The following is a 23,682-nucleotide window of genomic DNA, read 5'->3' on the forward strand; positions in this document are numbered from 1 at the left end:
TCTCGGTGGTCACATATCGGGAAGTACTATAAGCGGTGGTCCGAGGGGAGGTTATTTCGTTCAAGGCACATGTGGATAGGGAAAAGAGGGAGTAATATGAATGGCTATTGAATGAAATAGTGGAGGTAGATAGGGAGTACACAAGGGCACCCACCACAGAGGAATTTGCGAGGAGGAAAGATTTACAGGGACAATTTGATAGGTTGACGACAGGGAGGGCGGTAGGACAGCTGCATAGGGCAAGAGGGGTACATACGAATACAGGAGAAGGGAAGATAAATGTTAGCGCAACAGCTATGAAGGCAGGCCACGCCCAGGGAAATATTGAAGATACGGACTAGGTCAGAGGATACTGTGTCAGAGCTGGGTAGGATAAACAAAGTGTTTGGGGATTAGTATAAGGAGCTGTACAGGGTGGACTCGAGGAGTAAAGAGGAGTCATGGGATGGTTCTTAGTAGAGCTGGAGTTTCCACAGTTGGAGGAAGAGGCAGATGCTAGAGGAGCCCCTGGGGCTGAGGGAGGTATTGGACAGTAAAAGAGGTACGAAGTCAGGGAAGACCCCGGAGCCCGATGAGTTACCCTGGTGGAATTCTATAAGGAGTTTGCGACGGACCTGGCACTGCATCTCTTGGGAGCATTTAATGAGACGCTGGAAAAGAGGGAGCTGCCGGAGACGATGATGCAGGCAACGATCACATTGATACCAAGGCAGGGTAAGGACCAATTGGAATGTAGAGGCCCATATCGTTATTAAATACAATTGAGAAAGTGCTGGTTTAGTTAGTGGCACGAAGGATGGAAGGCTGTGTCCTGGGGGTGGTTGCAGAGGACATAAACAGGTTTCGTAAAGGGCAGGCAGTTTTCTAGTAATATAAGGAGGATGCTAAACGTAATCATGACCCCGTTGAGAGCTCAGGTACTGGAGGTAGTGGTATACTTGGATGTGGTGAAGGCATTTGACCGGGTGGAATGGCAGTAACTGGCGCCCTGGGAAGGTTCGGATTCGGGCCGAAGTTTGTGGCATGGGTGCGCCTGTTATATGTGGTACCGATGGAGAGTATGTGGACCAATGGCATGGGTTTGCGGAACTTTAAGCTGCATAGGGGAACAAGGCAGGGGTGCCCGCTGTCACCGCTGTTGTTGGCGCTAGCAATAGAGTCTCTGGCAATGGCTCTTAGGGAGTCAACAGAGTGGCAAGGGATTATGAGGGGACAAAGGGAGCGTCGGATGTCGTTGTATGCAAACGTCCTACTGTTGTATGCTTCGGACCCACTGGAGAGCATGGAGAGGATCATGGGCCTGTTGGGGAAGTTTGGGGCCTTCTCGGGATGCAAGTTAAATGTAGGGAAAAGCAAAAAGTGTGCATGGTAACAAATTGGGTCGGTGAGCCAATCTAGGAAGGGGATGCCATTTAAGGTGGCCAGAGACAGGTTTAGATACTTGGGGTTTCAGGTAGAGAGGGAATGTGCGATGCCACATAAATGGAATCTAACAAAGCTGGTGGAAAAGGTTAGGGAGGATCTGAAGAGCTGGGACACACTGCACTTGACTCTGGCAGGGAGGGTCGAAGTGGTAAAGACGAACATTCTGCCGAGGTTTCTGTTGACATTCCAGACACTTCTGATCTTTGTACCGACGGCCTTCTTTAAAAAACTGGATATGATGATCTCGGACTTTGTAACAGGGTTCTGATAACCCTCGACACCTTCTCTGCCCATACAGAGTCAGAGGCAGAAGGTAGGATTGGCATTGCCGAACCTGCTACATTATTACTGGGCGGCGAATGTGGAGAAGGTGAGGTGGTGGTGGGAAGGAGAGGGGACAGAATGGATTAAGATGGAGGAAGAATCCTGTCCAGCTTGAGGGCTATGGTGACGGCGGCAATGCCAATGGCGCCAAGGAAATACGTGGAACCAAAAGAGAGGGTAGAGCTGCCGAGATGAAGTGAGTTTAGTTACCTGCAGGTAAGGAAATTTGCACGGAAGGTCTGGAAAGAGTTCCCGAGGTACACCCTGTTGGGAGCGACTGCTGCTTCCGGATGTGGAAGGGGAGGGCATGATCAGGGACACATATGGGTGGCTGGTAGAGCAGGGAGGTGAGCAGGTGGTGAGGATTAAGGAGACGTGAGAGGGGGAGCTGGGAGGGGAGATAAATTGGGGAGCATGGAATTTGGTGCTACGAAGGGTAAATGCGACCTCCTCGTGCGTAAGGATGATACAGTTCAAGGTGGTTCACAGGGTACATATGACTCGAGCAAGAATGAGTGTGTTCTTCCAGGGGTGGCAGACGAGTGAGAGAAGTGTGGGCGGGACCAGCAAATCAAGCTCACATGTTCTGGGCTGCGAAAAGCTGGAGAGAATTTGGTGGGAGCGTCCGCGCGCTAACAAGGATGGTGGGGGAGGAGGTTGAGCCGGACCCTTTGGTGGCGATATTTGGGGGTTCGGAGCTGATGGAGGGGAGGACGTCCAACGTGCTGGCCTTCGCCTCTCTGATTGCCCGGCGAGGAATTCTGTTGGAGTGGTAGTCGACAACGCCACTGGGGGGGGAAAAGAGTGGCCTGGCTGGGTGACTCATCGGATGGAAAAGATAAAGTACAAATGAAGGGGTTCAACGGAGGGCTTTGAAGCGGGGGGGGGGGGCTCGTGGCTGTATTTGAGGAGCTGTTCGTCGTGGGAGCAGGAGGGAGATGAATAAGGGAAAACATTTGTACAAATTGTTGTATAATTGTGTTGGGGAGTTTTGTTCACCAAATTGTTTTAGTTTTGTAACCTTTTATATAAGTTTGGAATAAATACATTTTTAAAAATAAAAAAAAATTAAAAAGCGATTTCCTGTAGGCTCTCACCTGTCCCGACCCAGATGCATAGCCAATGAGGCGTCGGACGGGAAAACCACCAATGCCCTTATTAAGGCCCTTAAGTGGCCACATAAGGGCCTTTTCTTGACCAGCCTCAATTTTTAGGTTGGTGGGCGCCAGTTGGATCAGGGTGCCGAATAGGAAAAGTAAATAATTTTGATTGGGGGCACGGTGTGCCTCAAACAAAGTTTCCTTCAGATTTGGGGCACCCTTTCCTCAGGGACCTTGGAGCTGTAGCCCTCCCTCACTGGTAGTCCCTAACCATAGATTTACAGAGCTTCTCTGAAGTTATTATTGTAAATTAATGTGACACAGATTTTACAGTCAGTGATGAAACTATCAGCGTCATAGCTGACCTCAAAGAAAGCTGTTCACAAAGATCCAGCAATCTTCGTGGCATGGATTTCACCTGTTCTGATATTAACTTCATTTCAGCGTCAGTAATCTCACCATTATGATGATGGTGAATGGCGACAGTTTTGCCGTAATAAAAATAATTGCAAAATTAGGCCAGAACACAGTAAATGAAAATGAACAAATCTATTTTAGGAGAACCAAAAAGTAGCATGATGATGTTTAACAGAAATGTTTACAGAACAATTGCATTTTCTTACTTCTATTTTGTCTTTTATTCAGGCCTTCTGTGGATGCTATTCGTTTATTCTGTCGATTTGAGGTCCTCACAGAATCTTCATTTCTGGCATTCATTTTCTATGTTTTCATTAATAGAAAAATAACCAAAAATAGTTATTTGAATAACTTAAATGCTTATTTTTCCCTTTATTATAAAGTATTATACTCACTGCATTCAGAGTGTTGGAAGTCAAGTAATTGGTTCCACCCTCAAAGACAGTAACGTTCAAGGTATTATCAACAATCAAACGCTGTCCCCGCCAATACTCCAATGGTGGTTTAATGTAGCGGCCACTACGGCTAGTCTGGATGCTGTTTTGTATAGATGTTTCTGTGGAAAGTTCAATATTTATTTTAAGAAAGTAATGAAAGCCATTTAAACAGTCTAAATATTGCAATTAATGTAAGTAAACAGTTTTCTAAACCTGAAGAAACTAAAAGTCGTTGGCAAATTAAAAAGCAAGGAACTTTCTGAGATTACTAGGACTTACAATTGTGGGCCACTTAGTAAACTGCAAAATTGATAACTAGTGGCCGCTTTCTTGCACTCTTATTTTGTTTACATTACACATGGAAGCAGAATGTGTAAACTCTTGAGAGAAAAGTAGGGCCTTAAGAAGCGAGAAAAATAGAATTTAATGATCTTGTTATGTCATCTGCTCAATTATTGCAACCCATAGTAATATTTACCTGAAGTACACTTGAACATTAACTACAACCACAAAATCCCAACTCTATACTTTGATTGGGTTACAGTAATGGGGAAAGATCAAGTCAATACACTTGGATCACAATGTCAATTTCATCCCTTTTTCAGGCTTTGGATCACATTAACCTGCCATCTAGCATGCAACAAATTCTCATCACTTCCTATTGCGCAACAAAAGGGAGATAATCTGAAAACGACCCGGGTAAATTTTATACATGTATCGTAAAAACAGGTTGACCTACTATACGGGCTTTTTATTAATTTCTAAGTGTGTCTTTACACGTAATTAGTTTGGTAATAGGGTCATAATCTTCAATTGCTTGAATACATTCTTTTTTTCCCTCAAGGAAGTTTAATTTATTGACAAGCTCACTGACATGATGAATAAAAAAGGTGGTTGTGGAAATTATCCATTTGGACTCCCATAAACATTTAATTAGGCTCCTCAAAAAAATAAAATCACACGGAATAGAGGCTACCTTGCGACGTGGGTTAGAAATTATTTGTGAGGTAGGAGACGGAGAGCAAGGATGTGACTGGTGGTGTTCGTTCAGCTATAATGGCCCTTTATATTCATGACTTGGTGAAGGGATAGGGTTGCACACCCAAGTTTGGGGTGACATGGTGGCACAGTGGTTAGCACTTTGCCTCACAGCGCCAGGGACCGGGATTCAATTCCCGCCTTGGATCACTGTCTGTGTAGAGTTTGCACTTTTTCCCCGTGTCTGCGTGAGCTTTCTCTGGCTGTTCCTGTTTCCTCCCACAGTCAAATATGTGCAGGTTAGGTAGATTAGCTATGTTAAATTGCCGCTTAGTGTGTCCAAAAAGAATTCTTGTTAGATTAAGGGATTGGTCAGGGGAGTGAGCTTGGGTGAAGTGCTTTTTAAGAGGACCTGTGCAGATTTAATGGGCCAAAGGGGCCGGTTTAGCTCACTCAGCTAAATCGCTGGCTTTTAAAGCAGACCAAGCAGGCCAGCAGCACGGTTCGATTCCCGTACCAGCCTCCCCGGACAGGCGCCGGAATGTGGCGACTAGGGGCTTTTCACAGTAACTTCATTGAAGCCTACTCGTGACAATAAGCGATTTTCATTTTCATTTCAAATGGCCTCCTTCTTCACTGTAAGCATTCCATAAAAAAAGAATTTGCAGACAACACTACATTAGGAAACACACTAAGTTGTGCAGATGTGAACAAGAGGTTACATGGGCACAGGAAGAGACCTAAACAGTAAGTAGGCTGCAAAGGAAAATTGATAGGATGCAGAGCTGGGCCGAAAAATGGCAGATGGAGTTTAACCCTGATAAGTGCGAGGTGATTAATTTTGGTACGACAAATTTTAATGCGGATTACAGGGTCAACGGCAGGGTTCTGAAGAATGTGGAGGAACGGAGAGATCTTGGGGTTCATGTCCACAGATCTCTGAAGGTTGCCACTCAAGTGGATAGAGCCGTGAAGAAGGCCTATAGTGTGTTAGCGTTTATTAACAGAGGGCTTGAGTTTAAGAGCAGTGGTGTTGTACAGGACCCTGGTGAAACCACATTTAGAGTATTGTGTGCAGTTCTGGTCACCTCACTATAGGAGGGATGTGAAAGCATTGGAAAGGGTGCAAAGGAAATTTACCAGTATGCTGCCTGGTTTGGAGGTTAGGTCTTATGAGGAAAGGTTGAGGGAGCTAGGGCTTTTCTTTTTGGAGCGGAGAAGGATGAGAGGCGACTTAATAGAGATTTATAAGATGATGAGGGGGATAGATAGAGTGGATGTTCAGAAACTATTTCCTAGGGTGGATGTAGCTGTTATAAGGGGGCACCACTATGAGGTTCAGGGTGGGAGATATAGGAGGGATGTCCGAGGTAGGTTCTTTACTCAGAGTAGTTGGGGTTTGGAATGGACTGCCTGCTGCGATAGTGGAGTCGGACACTTTAGGAACTTTCAAGCGGTTATTGGATAGGCACATGGAGCACACCAGAATGATAGGGAGTGGGATAGCTTGATCTTGGTTTTGCACAACATCGAGGGCCAAAAGGCCTGTTCTGTGCTGTACTGTTCTATGTAACAAACGGCATTACATGTGGTTAAATGTATGGCTATCATGTTAGACCCAAGAAAGATATTTTGGAACTTTTTCTAAATGGTCAGAAACTCAATACTGTGGAGAATAAAGATTTGACTGTCTATGTACACAATGCACGAAAAGATAGTGGACAGGTACAAAAAGTTATCATAAAGGCTAATGGAGTATTAAACCAAATCAAGGGGATTGGTATTCAAAAGGATGTTGGGTGGGATTCTCCGTTGGCCAAAATCGGGGCGTGCGATCGGGTGGCATATCGCTCCCGACTTCGAAATCGCAGCAGGTGCCAGTTTGATGCTGAATCGTGCTGCTCCACCTCCCCAAAAACGGTGTTAATGTGACACACGCCACGCATAGTTGAAATAGCATTTGCATATAATTTGTGGGCCCACCCGCAATTCTCTGCCTCCGATGGGTCGAGTTCCCGATGGCCTGTTATGTTTCAGCAAGAAGTTGCAAAAGGCCATAGGTAGATTTAGCCAGTGGGCAAACATTATGCCTTTTAGAATTTGATGTATAGGATCCAGAAAGACTAATCAGAATTTTTTTCCAGAACTGTGGAAAAGGATGTATGTGTGTACATATCACTGAAAGCTACTGGATCTCGTGGCCCCCTGTGCACCAATGACGGGCCTGGTGAATACGGCACCATTTTCCATGGAACTGGTTGCATTCCACATGGTGATGGTGCTAGCTCATTCAGAGTTGCTGAATTGGTGCTGCTCTTGCGCCCTTTTTCCTGTCGTAAAACACCACAGTTCCCACGCCGGCGTCAGCAGTCTCAAAATCGGAGAATCAAGCCCACATATTTCACATTATGATGACATTCATCTTTACATGATCACAACCACTTTTGACCTCGCCACCATCTCTAAATTTTCAGACTGCTTTTCCAACATCCATTACTGGTTGAGCAGAAACTTCCTCCAATTAAATATTGGGAACACCAAAGTCATTGCCTGCAATGAACAAACTCTGTTCTACAGACACAAGCTCCATCACTCTCCCTGGAACGGTCTGAGACCGAGCCAGATTATTTGTACCATAGTAAATCCCTGGAAGAACTTCTAACATCAATCCTTGTTGTCACTATATCCACCTACTTCAGGCAATAGGCTGTTAAAGTTTTATCCATACCTCTTGTTATTTCTAGATTTGATTATTTGAAATCTGCCCAACCTCCCATGTTCTACATTGCTTAACCTGGAGGTCAAAGAAAGGTATATTGCCCGTGCTTAACTCGCTACAAATCCCATTCATCCTAATCTTGCACGACACTGGCTCAAGGTTAAGGTATGCTTCAATTTTAAAATTCATATCCTTGCATAAGAATCCTTCTTGTGTATTTCCTTTCTTCGAATTTATTTTATTTTACTGTTTTGTCTCTGGACACAGGCCGGAATTCACCCTGCCGGGGATTAAGTCCCCACGCTGGCGGGAGAACCGACGCCAATCACACGGGCGTCAACAGCGAACTTTCGGGGGCTAGGTCGGCACCGCTCCAATGGGCGCAGAAGGGACTGCGCGAGTTCACGCATGCGCCGAAGGGCCGGCGTGATCTCGTGCATACGCGGAACCACCGGCGTGGTACCGTGCATGCACAGGGTGTTGTTTTGTCTGCGCCGGCCATGGTGGAGCCCTACAGGTGCCGGCGCGGAAGAAAGAAGTGCCCCACGACACAGACCCGCCCGCAAATCGGTGGGCCCCGATCGCGGGCCAGGCCACTGTGCCCCCCCCCCCCCCCCCCCCCCCCCCCCGCAAGGACCGCCCCAGCCAACTCACCTGCCAGGTCTGCTGTGTGGGACCATGTCTAATCCACGCCGGCGGGACTGGCCAGAAATGGGTGGCCGCTCGGGGCCCGGAGAATTGCTGGGGGCGGGTGGCGTGAATTCTGCCCCCGCTCGAAAACCGGAAAATACGGCAGCCGGCTTCGGGGCGGGATTCAAGCCCCACCCCCCGGTGATTCTCTGACCCCCCCCCCCCCGGGGTCCGGAGAATCCCGCCCCTAATATCAGGATGTGCCTTTATGCGGAAGACTCTGAGTTGAAAACAGCCTGCTTGCCAGGGCACGGTGTTCTCAGGTTTTGTTTTTGGAAGGGAAAAGCCAGACTTTTTGGTGCCGAGTAAAACTTCGGAACCAGCTTGGGAGGGACTATTCAATTGGTTTACTGGCAACCGGTGAGTTGGCCAGGGACAGCGTTCGGCCTCACAATGATCAATGATTGGAAACTACACAATGTTTTCGGAGAGAATTTGGCAGAAGAGTTTAGATCCTGGAAGTGAAAAGAATGCTCTCTCCTGCTTGCTGAAGTGAAAGGACTACTCTATTGTTCTGAAAGCTGCGAGTGCCTGCACATCCTTTGCTGTAAACCTGAAATGACACTGAACCTGGAGAAAACTAGAGAGCCTTACCAGAGAAAACCATCTCTAGCCTAGAAGGGAGAAGTACCAAAACGAAAGCCTAAATTTGATGAAGATAGTGACTGAAGTCATCCCAGTGCAACAGAAATCCTTATCCTTTTATTTTTATTAATATTTTCTTTTCACCACCCTTTCCCCTCTGTGTGAATAAAGAGAGAGTGGGGTTAGTTAGGAAGGGAGGGGGTTGGGAAAGGGGTAATAGATAGTCGGCTACATTTTCTGTCCATTTTTTATTTGAAAAAAAACGTTATTGTCACAGGTCGGCTAACGTTTACACTGCAATGAGGTTACTGTGAAAAGCCCCGAGTTGCCACATTCTGGCACCTGATATGGTACTCAGAGGGAGAATTCAGAATGTTCAATTCACCTAACAAGCATGTCTTTTGGGAGGAAACTGGAGCACCCGGAGGAAAGCCACGCAGACATGGGGAGAAGGTGCAGACTCCACACAGACAGTGACCCAAGCCGGGAATCGAACCTGGGGCCCTGGAGATGTAAAGCAACATTGCTAACCACTGTGCTGTAATTATCATACTGCACATAATAAAAGGTTTCTTGGGTTTTAAAGTTACAAACCTAGTGATTGCAGTTTATTGGACCTTGGGTATGTTAAATAAAATCTAATTTCACCTGTGTTGCGACTCCGGGTCAAGTGGGGCTGGAATTGACCAAGCACCAGCCCAGGCTGTCGTGACAGTTGTCATTAAATACTTCCAGAAAATTATCAAACGACATTCCCCTCCCCATCTCTAGAACTTCCTCTAGCACAACAACTCTTTGAAATATGTGCAAGCCTTTAATTAGTGCCTTTGGAGCATCTGACTTTGATAGTTTCACCATTCGTCTATATTGCCTTGGCTGACTGAGCACCACGCTCTGGATTTCCATTAACCCTTCTGCCTCATTTCTTCTTTGAGAGACCCACAAAACCTTGATCTAGTTAGGTTGGTATCATTTTTTAAAAAAATATTTTTTATTCTCCTCCTTTTTCACATTTTCTCCCACATTTACACCCACAAACAATAAACAATAAATCAGTAACAAATATGTCATCCCCATATCAATAACAACGATCCCATCCACCCACCAAACCCCAAACATTTAGCCCGCATGTTCACAGAAACAAATGACAAAAAGGAATTAGGGATCACCCATAGTCGCCATTAACATACATAGACCCACTCACCCGCCCCAACTAATATTCAATTCAATGTTATCCAGTTTTTGAAAGTGCATAATGAATAATGCCCATGAATTGTAGAACCCCTTCATCCTTCCCCTCAGTTCAAACTTAACCTTCTCAAGAGTCAAGAATTCCAACAGCCCCCCCCCCCCCCGCCCCGGCCAGGGCACAGGGTGGAGAGGTTGCTCTCCAACCTATCAGGATCCACCTTTGGGCGATCAACAAGGTAAAGATACAATACCTGCCTCCGCACCAGTTTCTAACCCTGGCTGGTCCGACACCCCGAATATAGCCTTTTAGGCGCCCGGATCCAGTGCACCACTTTAGAAATTACCCTAAAAACCGCCTTCCAGTAATCCTCTAGCTTTGTACAGGACCAAAACATACGAACGTGATTAGCTCCCCCCCCCCCAAACACACACACACACCTTCTACTCCTTCAAAGAATCGGCTCATCCTCGCCTTCATGAGGTGTGCTCTGTATACCACCTTCTGCTGTATCAGCCCCAACCTTGCGCACGAGGTGGAGGCATTCACTCTCGGGAGAACCTCACACCAGAACCCCTCCTCCATATCCTCTCCCAACTCTTCCTCCCACTTTGCTTTGATCCCTTCCAGTGGTGCCTTCTCCTCTTCCAAAATAGCTCCGTAAACAGCTGACACTACCCCCTTCTCCAGTCCCCCTGTCATCAGCACCTCCTCCAGCAACGTGGAGGCCGACTCCACCGGAAAGCTCTGTATCTCCTTTCTGGCAAAATCTTGAACCTGCATGTGTCTAAACATTTCCCCCTGCTCCAGCCCATACTTCGCTTCCAGCTCCTTCAATCCTGCAAACCGACCCCATAGAAACAAATCTTTTAGTGTCTTAATCCCCTTCTCCCATTTCCACCCCACTTCCCTGGCTCAAATCTGTGGTTCTCCCGAATCGGCATTTCCCTTGACCCTGCCCCCAACCCAAAGTGCTGGCCAAACTGCCTCCAAATTCTCAATGAAGCTATTATTACCGGACTCCCTGAGTATTTCCCGGGGTCATCGGGAGTGGCGCAGTTGCTAGTGCTTTCATTCCCGACCCCCTGCACAAACTCTCCTCCATTCTGACCCACTGGCAATCAACCCTTCTGACCCAGCTCCGCACCTTCTCCACATTCGCCGCCCAGTAGTAATACATCAGGTTCGGAAAACCCCTTGCCTGCCTTCCCCTCTGTAGCAACACCTTTTTTTTTTTTAAATTTAGATTAGCCAATTATTTTTTCCAATTAAGGGGCAATTTAGCGTGGCCAATCCACCTACTCTGCACATTTTTGGGTTGTGGGGGCGAAACCCACGCAGACACGGGGAGAATGTGCAAACTCCACACGGACAGTGACCCAGAGCCGGGATCGAACCTGGGACCTCAGCGCCGTGAGGCGGTTGTGCTAACCACTAGGCCACCGTGCTGCCCGTGCAACACCTTTCTAACTCTGGCCACCTTCCCTCCCCATATAAACAAAGTAATCCTTCCCTCAATCTCTCTGAAAAAAGCCTTTGGCAGGAAAACCGGCAGGCATTGAAAAATAAACAGAAATCGCGGCAACGCGTTCATTTTAACCACCTGTAACCGACCAGCCAGTGACTGAGGGAGACCATCCCACCTTGCCAGATCAGCTTTCACTCTCCTCACCAAAGTAAAAATGCTTTACCTGCGGAGCACCTCCCACTCCCGAGACACCACAAAATACTCACTCTTGTCGAGATTTAGTTTGTACCCCGAGAAAGACCCAAACACTTGAAGCAGCTCCAATATTCCCCCTATCGACACACTCGGTTCCGACACGTATAACAGCAAGTCAACGTCATACAAGGACACCCTATGCTCTACACTCCCCCCCCACACACTATTCCTTTCCATACTCCAGGACTTCTTAATGCTTTGGCCAACGGCTCAATCGCGAGTGCAAACAGCAGGGGGGGGACATAGGACATCCCTGCGTAGTCCCACGGTGGAGAGAAAACTATCTCGCCTGATGTTGTTTGTGTGGACACTCGCCCTCGGCTCCTTATATAGTAGCTTTACCCAGTTCACAAATCTTGGTCCAATCCCAAACCGCTCCAGAACTGCTATCAAGTACCCCCATTCTACCCGGTCAAACGCCTTCTCGTCATTTTGTTTTATATTGCATCTGTGAAGAACTGCTATACGAATACAAGTTGCTGGTGTAAACTGCAGTGACCACATCCCAAAATCTGCCAGTGTTATCATATATGAAATGTGATATATTAAAAAATGGCTGTTCGAATCTAACACACCCAACAAAGATGCTGTTATGTTGCAGCTGTATGATTTGGGCAGATGGCATTAGTGTTTAGTTATCAATTCTTTGTGTATGATTTTACGCAGGGGAGTGAGTGCCAGCAAACTATATTATAGCTGAGGAACCATGGACATGCCAACTCTTGTTGGACATACTATAGCAGGTTTCCTTACATGACTTTCTACAGGGATTGGGGGCACTGAAAATATGTTTTAGGCTAGGAATCATGTAAATATAGCATTTATTATATCTGTAGTGAATGCAAATACTTCTAGGCTACTTCAAATAGTTGGAATGATTAGACGAAGCTTGTACAGTAGTAAGTTTCCCTTTACTTACCTTCTATTACCGTCAAGACTGTGGATCAATCATTTGCATCAAATCACCAGTGAGCTCAGCATTTCAATATTCAATGCAATTAATGCGTGTAATACAGGATGAAGACAAGGCTAACAAAAGAACGTAATCTTGCTGGATTATGTACATGGAACACAAAGGACTACAGCAGTGCTTCACAAACTATTTTCCATTTAACTCACCATCACAAGGACAATTAGGGATAGGCAATGAATGCTGGCCTTGCCGAAGATGCCGACATCCCATGAAAGAATACATTTTTAGAAGTTCTCACAATAGCATGATCCCAAACGCCAGAAACAACAATAAATCAGCACAGTAACAGTCAGTGTACAATTAAAGCACACATATTATTGTTAAACTTATTAATATATTTGTAAAAATATTATTTTGCACACTCATGTAGGTTTCAGCCCAAATCTCCATATTCCCTGATGACAGGAAGACTCAGTGAAGCCCCTCGTTCCACACCCCCATGCACAAGCTGTTATCACCCCCTCTTCCCATAAACCCCAAACACTCACTCAGCAGCCCCTCTCCCCAATACCTCCTGCCTCTACCCCTCCCTAACACTGCTTGCCAAACCTCACCCAGGCTCAGGCGCCATCACTCCTGCCCATGCCCACCCACCGAGATCTGTGCTCCATAAAAGTCAGAATTCTGTTCAACAAAACTTTTCAGCCTTGCTCCTGCCTCCAACATCTGTTGCCCGACAACATTTTTTACGGCATACCACCTTCTCATGTGAATCAAAAGCTTCTGGTTCAGAGGTAGGGAAGCTTTCTCTGCACCACAAGACCTATGGTTTGATTTTTAACACACATTAATTCGATTTGTTTGTCATTTTGCTACCTATATTGAAGAAACTAGGAATATTTGTTTGCAAGGGAGAAAAAATAGTTTTAGTGTACTTTCATTTGTTAGGGTTATAGCGAAAATGAAACTTGACAGATTGATTATCAACCTGTAAATCTTTCCAACATATACAAATAGCAGGCAATAAGAGCAGGAAAAATTCCTGATTGGCCATGTTATGAAGGAAAGTTGGAACCTCTGTCATCACTGTCCATTGTTCCAGACTACAATATGCATGCAAAAGTACTTGTTGCCACAGCAACTCTGGACTCGAGTGATTTGTAACACTCTTTTATAGATCAGGAGTGATTACCAAAAGATTTTTCCTTTGAATTAATATTCATTTATTTATATATTTTTTAAAAAAATAAGTGAATAGTATTACTCCTACTCCTTTGATGCACGTTTCCAATGCTTACCAAATAATTAAAAACTTACCAGTCTCAATTTTTGACTTTATTGTCCGCTCTTTCTTTGTTGAGTTCCTCGCTTTAGCAAGCTGGTATTTGGTGGATTGGGTCCCATCTATGCTACCTGCTAAAGCTGTATCATTTCGCGACTTTCTGGATTTCACTGAAGGCAACTTTTGAATTCTGGCATCTTTAGTTTTTCTCCTGTTTGCATTGTTAGATTTCTCCCTAAATAATGAGAATGTTGGATTTAATTATTTTTAAAACATATTACTATTTGAAAAATGTCATTTATAATAATCTTTATTGTCACTAGTAGGCTTACATTAACACTGCTATGAAGTTACTGTGAAAAGCTCCTAGTTGCCACATTCTGGCACCTGTTCGGGTACACAGAGGGAGAATTCCGAATGTCCAAATTACCTAACAAGCACGTCTTTCGAGACTTGTGGGAGGAAAGCGGAGCACACTAAGGAAGCCCGTGCACACACGGGGAGAGCATGCAGACTCCGCACACACAGTGACCCAAGCCGTGAATCGAACCTGGGACTCTGGCTCTGTGAATCAACGGTGCTAACCACTTGTCTTTGAGCTGGATTTTACACCCTCACACTACTGTGTTTGAAGGTGGCAGTACACCTCCATAAAATGCACTGGTAGCCTTCCCATTGCCTACCTGCTTGCCCCCAGCCTGTCTAAAATTTTAAAGGGGACGCCCACATTATGTACGAAGCTCAGCAGCTTCAGCACAGGCAAAGGGGCCTCCTTTGGTGTCCCCTTGACCCAGAGAGAGGAATTCACCACCTCCATTCCCAAACCTTTGAATCCAATTGGATTGGCCGGCAGCTCTCAATGGCAGGACTTCCTCCTGGGAAAATGGCAGAAGGCTCACCTTAAAGCGATTAACACTGCTCTCAGTGTTAAATTCCAAGGGGCAGATTATTAGGATTTTGGCAACCCATACATTTCATGAATTTGTAAGTTGGGGGGGGAAGCGCACATGGAGACCACAGCCCCCTACTCACTTCAGCCCATCCCTAGAATTAAGCCCATTGTGAACTTCCAAATCGGCCTTCATTCCTTCTCACTTTCAAATGTTATGTTGTTCCTTTGAATAGGGAATGGTGACCAGACGTGTCTGCAGTTACTCATAGGTTCTGATTTTCTGCAAGGTAATCAATATATTCTCATTTTTTCTTCTTCTCCCACCTTCACTCCTTTGAAGTTAAAATTTCAACTGATAATCTTTTTTGCAATAAGCTAGATGTTTAGCAATTTATACAAAAATCTGTATGTGGTAACCTTGAAATACACATAATAACTGAACAAAGACATCTCCAAATACTGTAGATATTTCAACAGGAATGGATTCTTTCTAGTGATTGAACAGTTAACAATGGATGTTCTCTCAAAGTATTAATTGAGCACACATGATGCAAGATAGATTTTTGGAGTTAGTTTGAGGACTTCACAATTTGACAATTTTTTTGGGTCCTTATCGATTGAACATAAATTAGACAAATATTACACCTGAAATGTTAGCAGTACCAGAAAAGAATATTTACTTCACTGACTTGATAGTCTATGTACACCCACCAGTTTTTAAAAAATTTTTTTACTTTGCTATCTTCCCCTGGAATATTTGGTGAATAATGGGCAGAAATGTAAAGTCATACTCAGCAAAGATTTGATAAAAGTTTCCACAAATACTCTTTAAATTTACTGAATTTTTGTCCAGTCTAAATATAGATACAGCATTTTTCAATATCCACAAAGAATGGTGACTGCTGAACTGGATTAGAGCGAGAGATAATGTGCGAAACTGTGACATGTTCCAGCAGTTTGCTTCTTGAAAATTTCCACCACTTGCCTTGGTAATTCTGGTTTATACCACAGCATATTAAGCAGGCACAAAGTACAGTACAGAACAGAAATAGAAACATACCTCCTACTTTCAAGAAATTCTTCGATATACTCCTTCCAATCCAATGGAAAACCATAAAAGAAGTGTTTTAAAAACTTATCGGAGAATCCTGTTTTTAAAAAAATAGTTAATTTAAGGATTAAATCTATATCAGCAATTTTCATTCTCATTTAAGGTGACAAGGCACTGTTATAGATAAAGGATAAATTGGCAAATTGAAAGGAGAAATTAGATAAATATACTTTTGCATGGAATTATGTATGTTGACATTTCTAAGATTAAAACAGATACATTTTCATTTTGTTACCTACCTGAATTGGTACATGTGTACATGTCAGGAAAAGATAACTTACTAAAATTGAAAAATTAAGGAAAGAGTCAGGACTGTAAGTTCAATTTTCCAAAAGTAGACATGGGACTGTTGAGGGAGTTGCCAAATTTTGAATCATGCCTCACAACTGAAACAGCAACATTTTTTTGGGTGGGTATCATATTCGGGCAGCACGATAGCATTGTGGATAGCACAATTGCTTCACAGCTCCAGGGTCCCAGGTTCGATTCCGGCTTGAGTCACTGTCTGTGCGGAGTCTGCACATCCTCCCCGTGTGTGCGTGGGTTTCCTCCGGGTGCTCCGGTTTCCTCCCACAGTCCAAAGATGTGCAGGTTAGGTGGATTGGCCATGATAAATTGCCCTTAGTGTCCAAAATTGGCCTTAGTGTTGGGTGGGGTTACTGGGTTATGGGGATAGGGTGGAGGTGTTGACCTTGGGTAGGGTGCTCTTTCCAGGAGCCGGTGCAGACTCGATGGGCCGAATGGCCTCCTTCTGCACTGTAAATTCTATGATATGATATTCAGGGAAATAAATTAAGGTTGTGTACTATCAAAGAAAATATAGCAATTAAGGCACTTCTTTAAACAAATTGAATTGAAACAAGACATAGGAGCAGTATTAGGCCATTCGGCCCATCGGCTTTGCTCCGCCATTCAACCATTGCTATTAGGTTTCTCGTCCCCATAACCCGTGATCCCCTTATCATCAAGAACCTATCTATCGCCATTCCAACTTCTTATCAATTACTTCTAAGAAACGTACTTTATAGGTTAAAATCTATAGATTGCATAGATGATACAGTGCAGAAGGAGGCCATTCGGCCCATCGAGTCTGCACTGACCCACTTAAGCCCTTATTACCATGATCTTATTGAATCGTGAAGCAGGCAGAGGGACTGAGTGGCCTGTTCCTAATTCACATCTTTGTAAATTGACAATTTCGAGTGTTGTTAATTTAGCCAAGGAGCACGAAGCTTTAAATCAAAGCCTACAGAATTATAGTTCTAAAACATTTGTTCTCCGCCAGCATTTTCCAACAGTACATAAGAACTAGGAGCAGGAGTAGGCCATCTGGCCCCTCGAGCCTGCTCTGCCATTCAATGAGATCATGGCTGATCTTTTGTGGACTCAGCTCCACTTTCCGGCCCGAACACCATAAACCTTAATCCCTTTTTTCTTTAAAAAACTATCCATCTTTACCTTAAAAACATTTAATGAAGGAGCCTCAACTGCTTCACTGGGCAAGGAATTCCATAGATTCACAACCCTTTGGGTAAAGAAGTTCCTCCTAAACTCAGTCCTAAATCTACTTCCCCTTATTTTGAGGCTATGCCCCCTAGTTCTGCTTTCACCCGCCAGTGGAAACAACCTGCCCGCATCTATCCTATCTATTCCCTTCATAATTTTAAATGTTTCTATAAGATCCCCCCTCATCCTTCTAAATTCCAACGAGTACAGTCCCAGTATACTCAACCTCTCCTCGTAATCTAACCCCTTCAGCTCTGGGATTAACCTTGTGAATCTCCTCTGCACACCCTCCAGTGCCAGTACGTCCTTTCTCAAGTAAGGAGACCAAACCTGAACACAATACTCCAGGTGTGGCCTCACTAACACCTTATACAATTGCAGCATAACCTCCCTAGTCTTAAACTCCCTCCCTCTAGCCATGAAGGACAACATTCCATTTGCCTTCTTAATCACCTGTTGCACCTGTAAACCAACTTTCTGTGACTCATGCACTAGCACACCCAGGTCTCTCTGCACAGCAGCATGCTTTAATATTTTATTGTTTAAATAATAATCACGTTTGCTGTTATTCCTACCAAAATGGATAACCTCACATTTTTCAACATTGTATTTCATTTGCCAGACCCTAGCCCACTCACTTAACCTATCCAAATCCCTCTGCAGACTTCCAGTACCCTCTGCACTTTTCGCTTTACCACTCATCTTAGTGTCATCTGCAAACTTGGACACATTGCCCTTGGTCCCCAACTCTAAATCATCTATGTAGATTGTGAACAATTGTGGGCCAAACACGGATCCCTGAGGGACACCACTAGCTACTGATCGCCAACCAGAGAAGCATCCATTAATCCCCACTCTTTGCTTTAAGGATAATTTATAAGGATACTTTATTATACCACAGGATTAACTGGGATATACAGCACAAACCAAGCTAGCATTAATGCTGTATTTGAGCCTTCTTCAAACTTCCCTCATTTAAATCTTTAATCGTAACCCTCTATTCCTTTTTGCCTCGCATATTTGTCTAGCTTCCCCTTAAATACACCTATCCTATTTCGTTCAAACATTCTGTGTGGTACAGACTTCTACATTCTCACCAATCTTTGGATGAACTTTCTTCTGAATTCCCTACTGGATTTCTTGGAACTTTGTTTTATTGATGGTCTCTAGTTATGCTCTGTGCATCCACTCCACAAAACCTTTTGTAATTTGAAATACCACTTTTAATTAAATTTTTATAAATTTAAAAAAAAATCTTTATTGTCACAAGTATGCTTACACTAGCACTGCAATTAAGTTATTGTGAAAAGCCCCTAGACACCACATTTGGGTGCCTGTTTGGGCACACAGAGGGAGAATTCAGAATGTCCAATTCACCTAACAGCATGTCCTTCGGGTCTTGTGGGAGGAAACCGGAGCAAACTGACGCAGACACAGGAAGAACATGCAGACTCCACACAGACAGTGATCCAAGCCGGGAATCGAACCTGGGGCCCTGGAGCTGTGAAGCAACGGTGCTAACCACTGTGCTATCGTTCCGCCCATAGATCACCACTCATCCTTATTTTTCTAAACGAAACCCAAGCAGTCAATCTTTTCCTGATATGGAGACCCACTCATTTCTGGAATCATCCTTTTAATCCTGTCTATTCTTTCCAGTGCTTCTACATCTTTTTTATAATATGGTTACCAAAACCACATGCAGTTCAATAAGGGTTTAGCATAACGTCCCCACTTTAAATGAAATCCCTCTAGAAATAAAGCTCAGTGTTTGGTCTTTCTAACATGTGTTGCAACTTGCACCTTCTGTGTAATAAGTGAGCGCTCTCTTTTTCCCCCTATCAAAATGTACCATCATGCATTCATCTGTGCTGAACTTGGTTTCCAAATATTCGTCCTCTCTGCAAATGTATTCATGATCCTTGTGGAACACCTTCTGTCACTTAAATAACCACCTTCTGCTTTTTAACTTGAAGCCAGCTAGCAATCCATTCTGCCCACTTGTTCCGATTCCACATTTTTAAAAAACCTTATTTATTAATCTATTAAGTGCTACTTACCTTCGTTCTTCATTGCAACATAATCCAATGGACCTTTCAGAACATAAATCGAGCCAGTAATAGATTTCACTTCTGTTTGTTCAATTCGTTCAGCAATTACATTACTATGCCAGTATACTCCATCAGCATCTCTGTTTGGGAAAACATTCCAATTTAAACGAACAAAACAAAAGTACCTGATATGCTGCACAAATTAACCACGCACAAATTTATCCCAGTTCTGACAAAGGATCATCTATCTGAAACATTGGGCATCTAGCAGGAGCCAAGGCGCCAATGCTAAGGCCATTTGCATCATTAGGTTCCTGCTAGCTCAAGGCCCAGAGAGCCGACAGTAATGTCTGGTGGCAGCTCCCAGGAGAGGTGGATGCTGCTGAAGCAGGCAGGCATGGGGAGAGGGCAGCTTAACACAGAGATGCCCTTGGATACCTGCATTGAAATCCTCAAAAATATAGGCCGGAAGCTAATAGGGTCATTGGAATGTAGGGGAATATACCTCCGCAGGAGTAGTTGACCTTCGGTGGTTGCGGTCTTTTATCCCCTCAACGCTAACATCTGGCCATGGAGCCGGTCTTCGATAGCCACTCGACATTTACCAAAAGACTGCTTCAATTGAACCAGTAATCACCTCATATCACAGAGAGCAGCTTCAATGGCAGAAAAGAACTAGTGCCCTTGCAAAATGGCCTCAAGTGGAGAGGTCATCTGACCCCGATGCTATTTGGCCGTGAGAAATGTCCTCGAGGTGAAAAAGCGACAGGGAGCTATTGTGATGTGACTCCCCACTATTTCTCTCTCTACTTTCAGGGAGGTTGGAAAGATTCAGCCCGTTAATTTTGTATCTCACTCCACAGACACTGTCTAATTTGCTGAGTACAGCCAGCATTTTCTGATCAAAAAAAGTACCACACAAACAAAAAAAAGCAGTTATTTAATTATAAAAATTGATAAATTATTTTAGAATTTCATAAATACATTCAATACCCAATATAGCAAAGGAGGACAAGAGGAAATAGATGCTGTAAATTCAAACATACCTCTATATACTGGAACAAAGAGAATGCAAGCATCATTTACAGTTCCATTTCTCTCAAATGCTTCTAGTTTTATTTCAATTATACTGTTTTTACTTCCACTATCAGTTTTATTTCCTTCAATTTTACTATGCCCATAAGCTGCATTACAAAAATTTACATTAGTAAAGCCCTCTTCACTTGGTAATCATCCCAAGGTGTTTCACAAGCATTATTAATGAACTTTAACACCAAGATACATAAGGAGTTATTAGGACTGATGACTAACGGTTTGGTCAAAGGGATAGATTTTAAAGAGTATCTAAAAGGATGAAAGAGAGGTAGAAAGGCAGAGGGGTTTAGGGTGATAACTCCAGAATTTAAAGTCAAGACAGCTGAAAGCATGGTGGCAATAATGGAGTGATTACAATAGGGGAGAGGCATTAGGTTGGAATTAGACAAGCACAGAGGTTGTGAAGACTTGTAGTATTGGAGACTGCAGGGAAGTAAGGGAGACATGGAAGAATTTGAAAACAAGAATGAGAATCTTACAAAAACGTATTCATTGCCAGGCTGAGAGCCAATGAGATAAGTGATAAAGGGGGCCTGATAATAGTTAGGTTCCGAACAGCAGAGTTTTGAATGAGCTAAAGTTTATGAAGATTGGAAGACAGGAGGCTGGCCAGAAGACTGTTCGATAGTCAAGTCTAGAAGTAACAAAAGCATGGATGAGGGTTTCAGCAGCTGATGATGTTGCTGATATGTGGTAGCAAGCTCATCTCCAGGTCAATTATGACACTGAAGTGGTGAGTGGCCTGGTTAAGCCTGGGACAATTGCCAGGGAGAAGGATAAAATTGGTGGCTCAGGAATTATACCGGGGGACCAAAAGTAATAGTTTCAGCTCTCCTAATATTTAGCTAGAAATTTCTGCTCATATAGTACTGGATGTGGAGGCGTGGAGCTTAAGTAGAGTGTTCTTTCCAAGGGCCGGTGCGGACTCGATGGGCTGAATGGTCTCCTTCTGCACTGTAAATTCTATGATTCTATGTCAGACAGGTAGTCTCACAATTTAGAGTCAATGGATGGGTTGAGAGGTATAGCAGGCTTAAATGTGGAAACTGATCTCATGCTTTGGGATTATGTCGCTGAGCGGCAGTGTATAGATGATAAATAAGAGGGGGAAAAGATAGATCCTTCGCAACTCCAAAGATAATGGTGTGGGAGTGCGAAGAGACAACCATTACAGGCGACTCTATGGTGATGACTGGACAGATCCAGATGAGTGCGTCCTACCCAACTGGAGGACAGAGGAGAGGTATTGTAGGATGATGGTCTAGTCAATTGTGCCAAAATGTTACAGGCAGGATGGGGAGGGATAATTTACCATGTTTACAGTTACATGGCATGACATTTGTGACTTTGATATATAGCGTTTCAGTACTGTGGCAGATTGGAAGTATTCAAACATGGAATTCCAGGAAAGATGAACTTGCAGCTATGCATTTATCTTTAGCAAGTCATTTACCACTACAGAGATTACTGAAACACCATTACACGTTTGTTCAAACAAATCTAGGCTCCATCAACACATCTAAATAAGCTGCATACATAAATCTAGTGTTTCTTGAGAAGTTATATTGGCAAAGCGGGAACAGTTTGAGGAAATTCCTTACCAGTACATCCTCTGAATTTGGCTCCTTCAGATTCTTTAGATGGAAACGTTTCCCTAGTTTTACAGTATGTTGCAGATAAAATATTTGAAAAGGATTTTTGCTTATAAAGACAAACATGCAACATTTTCTCTCCCAGTACCTCAGCTTGTTACTGTTTACCATAGTCATATATACCCAGAGGTTTCTGGTTTAGTCCCAAAGCTATGTTAACTGATCTCAACTTGGCAGTAGAAGCGCAGATTGGCTAGAATGTTTGGTGCTGATCAATATAATGACCATCTCCTGAATGTCAAGCGGAGACAAGACCAAGCTCTGCTGTGACACCCTTTTAGGTTGATTAGCCTGTTCACAATCAGACTAGTATGATTACAGCACAGAAGGGGGCCATTTAGCCTGGTGTGGATGTCTTTGCAAGAACATCTCAGCTAGTCCCACTACCCACCCTTTCCCTGCAGCCCTGCACATTTCCTTTCTTCAGGTGCTTATCCAATGAAAATTTTGATTTTTACTGCTTTCCCACATTCTCAGGAAGTACCTTCCAGATTCGAACCACACTCATAAAAATGTTGTCCAAGTCACCATTGGTTCAAGAGCCCTCAAGAATAATGCCCTTCAGGACAGGGGAAGAGGGTAAAAATGGAGACAAGGTTAAAAAAACAGGACCTCTTCATAATACTATTTTCCCACTTTTATTTCTAAAGTAAAGGAAGTTACCTTTTTCCTTCAACACAGATCTCATTGCTGCTTTTTATCTGTTGGATGATCCATTTAGTGAGAGTAATAGTCTTTTCCTGTACATTTAAAGAACGCAAGAGTGATTATAAAAGCCGTCAAATAGTTTATTTCAAAAATAATTGTCAACCAGATAATAAGGATTACTAAATAATCAAGCTATTCAGAGATTATGAGTTCTCCCCGAGAGACATTCACCAATGAATTATCTATTGACCATCTGCTGTTGGTGGGGCCGACTTCTCAGTTACTAAAATTGTGGACATTGCAGGTACCTGTTAATGTCTATCTTGAGTAGTCCACTTGAATAATCTAGTATTGCTATCCAGGAAGGTCTTGATGAGCTCTCCCTCAATATTGATAAAGAACACTATAGCACAGAAACAGACCATTGGGCCCACCAATCCTGTGCCGATCTTGAATCCTTATTTAGACCTACTACTTATTGCCCAAACGATCTATATCAATCCATTCATGTGTCTATCAAGATACATCTGAAACGTTGCTATCGTGCCTGCCGCCGCCACCTCCACTAGCAACGCATTCCAGGCACCCACTACCTTCTGTGTGAAAAACATTTCCCCAAAACTTTGCCCCTCTCACCTTGAACCTGTGCCCTCTTGTAATGGAGTCTTCCACCCTGGCAAAAAGCTTTTGACTATTCACCCTGTCTTCTATACATCTCATAATTTTGTAGACCTCAATCAGGTCTCCCCTCAGCCTCCGTCTTTCCAAAGAAAACAACACGCGTTTATTCAACTTCCCCTCATAGCTAACATCTTCCAGCCAGGCAACGTCCTGGTAAACCTTCTTTGCACTCTCTCCAAAGCATCCACATCATTCTGGCAGTGTGCCAACCAGGACTGCATGCAATATTCCAAATGTGGTCTAACTGATCTCAGAGAACAGGAT

General features: G+C 43.9%; 1 protein-coding gene across 1 annotated transcript in view; it reads right to left on the reverse strand.

The window, feature by feature from the left end:
- Window positions 1-23,682, reverse strand: part of mis18bp1 (MIS18 binding protein 1) — an 86,125-nt gene that overhangs the window by 30,910 nt on the left and 31,533 nt on the right. Inside the window, exons 5-10 of the mRNA XM_038776325.1 lie at window positions 22,753-22,829; window positions 19,352-19,482; window positions 15,735-15,822; window positions 13,818-14,017; window positions 3,662-3,822; window positions 3,473-3,569 (exon numbers count right to left, since the gene is read on the reverse strand). Coding sequence (XP_038632253.1) covers window positions 3,473-3,569; window positions 3,662-3,822; window positions 13,818-14,017; window positions 15,735-15,822; window positions 19,352-19,482; window positions 22,753-22,829 — 754 coding nt within the window. The remainder of the gene's footprint in view (window positions 1-3,472; window positions 3,570-3,661; window positions 3,823-13,817; window positions 14,018-15,734; window positions 15,823-19,351; window positions 19,483-22,752; window positions 22,830-23,682) is intronic.

The sequence above is a fragment of the Scyliorhinus canicula genome, chromosome 2 (genome assembly GCF_902713615.1).
Source record: "Scyliorhinus canicula chromosome 2, sScyCan1.1, whole genome shotgun sequence".
In the NCBI taxonomy this organism is placed as follows: Eukaryota; Metazoa; Chordata; class Chondrichthyes; order Carcharhiniformes; family Scyliorhinidae; genus Scyliorhinus; species Scyliorhinus canicula.